Here is a 3,346-nt window from a genome sequence, read left to right on the forward strand (position 1 = left end):
AATAAACTTATAACCAACCAGTGAATGGTCACCCTATCCCGGTACAAAATCCCTACACATCCGGGTTATCAGAAGTCTTGGAGGGTATCCAGTAAGTTACGTCACTCGACCCAACAAGCTCACAAATGGCTGGCTATTGTCCTTATCTCGCACGCCCGCAATTCCTTCCGCCCCCTCCCGTTTCCCGGCCCTGTTGCTGGTAATTTCATGACTTTTTTTGAATGGAAGACTGAGTAGTCATAGTGGAACCTAATGGAAATGGCCAATGCATACGCACAAAAGCTTTGGATTTTCAGCGCTTGATCCGGCCGATAACGCTCTTTGTTCTGGAATTCGGTTCCGAGGGCGACCTGCTTATGGTTTTTTTTTTTTTTGCACTTCTTTTTCTTTGGCGAGGAGATAAACAAATTCGCCCCCTCCCCCTCTATTTTAGAATTTTGTATATATATGTAATAATAATCCCTCAATCCAATTTGTTCCTTCTATACTTTCGCCCTCTTCTTGATATTCGTTGTGCCTCTCGGTGGTCGAATTGTTTCTCAAAGTCATAGCTACTGGGTTCCCCGTGGATCCACCGCCGAGGCCACAACGACATCTTTCTACTCAGTCCTCCAAACGAATCTGATATATCTCTTGAAGCCAATTGGACTTGATCTTTATTGCGATACATTTTGGAAATCAAAGAGAGAGGACAAAAATGTCTCATCTCGCTGTGGAGCCAGAGTTCGAGCAGGCGTACAGAGGTAGGTTGTCTCGCCACCTTCTATCTGGACTGCATCGATGTTGGAAAATAAAATAAAATAAAAATGAATGAAGCAATGTAAAATGCAAAAAAAAAAAAAAAAAAAAAAGAAGAAGAAGTGTTCTGATTAGGCATATTGAGTACAGAACTGGCCTTTACTTTGGAAAATTCCACCCTTTTCGACCAGCACCCAGAATATCGCAGAGCGCTCGCCGTTGCAGCTGTGCCAGAGCGTACCATTCAGTTCCGTGTGACTTGGGAAAATGACAAGGGCCAAGTGAGTAAAACTGCGATACATTGTAGGCCCTTCAGTTTGAATGTACCCCGAGTCTGATTGATTCGCAGTTGGAAGTCAACCGGGGGTTACCGGGTTCAATTCAACTCTGCTCTGGGGCCTTACAAGGGAGGCCTTCGGTTTCACCCCACAGGTATGGGAGTATTTTCCTCTGCCCGTGGCCTTCCAGTGTCCTTTTTATGCTAACCTCGGATCAAATAGTCAACATGTCCATCCTGAAGTTCTTGGGCTTCGAGCAGATTTTCAAAACGCCCTAACGGGATGTAAGTTTTGACCCCTAGCAAATCGGACACCCAGAGCAAGCCGAAGGCTCCCCCACAAAAAAGAAAAAATAAGAAAAAGATAACCTGATGTGTCATTGTTCTTCCCCATTTAGTGAACATGGGTGGCGGAAAGGGAGGCGCCGATTTTGATCCTAAGGGAAAGTCGGACAACGAAATCCGAAAATTCTGTTCCGCCTTCATGATGGAACTCAGCAAACATATAGGTGCTGATATTGACGTTCCAGCCGGCGACATTGGTGTTTCAGGGCGTGAGATTGGTTTCCTATTCGGTGCATACAAGAGACAGCGACACCTGTGGGAGGGCGTATTGACTGGGAAAGGACTTAGCTGGGGGGGGAGCCACATTCGCCCCGAGGCCACTGGGTATGGTCTGGTTTACGTATGTTTGCACCTCCGAACAGCCCAGTTAATTGCTCGACTCCTTTTGGGGTTCATGTCAACTAAACTAACCGATAACCTCAAATCTCTATAGTACGTCCAACACATGATCGAATATGCCACAGACGGCAAAGAAAGCTTCAAAGGCAAGCGAGTCGCGATCTCCGGCTCAGGAAACGTCGCGCAATACGCAGCACTCAAGGTCATCGAATTCGGCGGCACCGTCTGCTCTCTCAGCGACAGCAAGGGATCACTAATTGTCCGCGACCACATGGATAGTATCACCCCAGAAGAAATATACCTGGTGCAAGAGCTCAAAGTCGAACGCAAGCAACTGTCCAGCCTTTCTAGCACCGATGCCTTCCGCGGACGATACAAATACGTCGAGGGTGAGCGACCGTGGACGCACGTCGGCAAAGTTGATGTTGTCCTGCCCTGCGCCACGCAGAATGAGGTCTCTGGACCCGAAGCCCAGGCATTGATGGACGCTGGCGCTAAGTACATTGCCGAGGGGTCTAATATGGGTTGCACGCTGGCTGCTGTTGAGCATTTCGAAGCCAGTCGCCGCTTCCACGCCATGGGGAAATCCACCTGGTATGGCCCCGGAAAGGCAGCCAATGCAGGCGGTGTTGCTGTCTCCGGTTTGGAGATGGCGCAGAATGCGCAGCGCCTAACCTGGACAGCTTCTGAGGTCGATGCGAAATTGAAGCAGATCATGAAGGAGTGCTTCGAGATCGGCGTTCAGACGGCAAAAAAATATGCATTGCCTGAAGAGGGCGACGGATTACCTTCCTTAGTTACGGGAAGCAACATTACTGGCTTCATGAAAGTTGCAGCCGCGATGAATGATCAGGGCGATTGGTGGTGAAAATATGGGGCCACTTTTCCAATTTTCAGTTTCCAGGAGATCACTGCTTCCTGTCACTTATCACCGTCTTGTATATTGATCGGTCTGCTGGTACGTTGGGGGTTCCTACGTTGCCTCTGGCGTTTTGAGCCATTTATTTTGATACTCATGTCTTGTTTTGTTTTGCGTGGGATCGATCATGCTTGCTTGTCTCATAGAATCTTGAGCAGTGTTCGGGTGGAATAGTTGGTGCCTGATTTTGGGATATCTTCCTTGCGGTGTTCGGTTTTTATTCGTGGTTCATGCATGCTCTTCCATATCCATGCGAGCGTTCACCCCCAGTTCTGGCGATTGTTGGACCCCGTATTCTTCCTTGACGTTAACGAATGAATGTTGTGTTTATCCTAGGATTTTGGTGTAAATTGTCTTCTTGAGTTAAATACCAGTAGTATATATAAGAAAATAACTTAGCAGACGACGTTTGCGTTGAGCATTCTTCACTTACCAACAGCATGTCATGCATAACTAACTGGTAAGCCACCCTTGGCTATTCTGTTTTTGGTTTTGTTATTTGTGCTTTTATTTTACTTTATTTTTAGTTTTATTTTATTTTGGAATAGCAACAACCAACAGACCACACACAATCAGCACGGATCATCATCGGAGGGCGTAAGTAATGTTCATACAAAGGAGATGTTATCGTGTGATACCGGCGATCTTTGAATGAACCAATTTATTCTCTCCATCCCAATAAATATCTTTTCTAAAACAATTTTGATCAATCTTTTTTCTATTTTCTA

General features: G+C 46.4%; 2 protein-coding genes across 2 annotated transcripts in view; one reads left to right on the forward strand and one right to left on the reverse strand.

Annotated features, from left to right (window-relative positions):
* Positions 1-1,418: 1,418 nt before the first annotated feature.
* Positions 1,419-2,567, forward strand: HCAG_05651 (glutamate dehydrogenase; the record flags this gene model as incomplete). The annotated part of the gene is made up of 2 exons (XM_001540134.1): positions 1,419-1,700; positions 1,794-2,567. The coding sequence occupies 2 exons, from the start codon at positions 1,419-1,421 to the stop codon at positions 2,565-2,567; spliced, it is 1,056 nt and encodes a 351-aa protein (XP_001540184.1).
* A 675-nt stretch (positions 2,568-3,242) lies between these two features.
* The window catches only part of HCAG_05652 (predicted protein), a gene marked incomplete at both ends in the record, with an annotated part of 3,227 nt that continues 3,123 nt past the window's right edge, over positions 3,243-3,346 (reverse strand). The window contains one exon of the mRNA XM_001540135.1: positions 3,243-3,309. Coding sequence (XP_001540185.1) covers positions 3,243-3,309 — 67 coding nt within the window. The remainder of the gene's footprint in view (positions 3,310-3,346) is intronic.

This window comes from Histoplasma capsulatum, genomic scaffold (assembly GCF_000149585.1).
Source record: "Histoplasma capsulatum NAm1 scaffold_5 genomic scaffold, whole genome shotgun sequence".
Classification (NCBI taxonomy): domain Eukaryota; kingdom Fungi; phylum Ascomycota; class Eurotiomycetes; order Onygenales; family Ajellomycetaceae; genus Histoplasma; species Histoplasma mississippiense.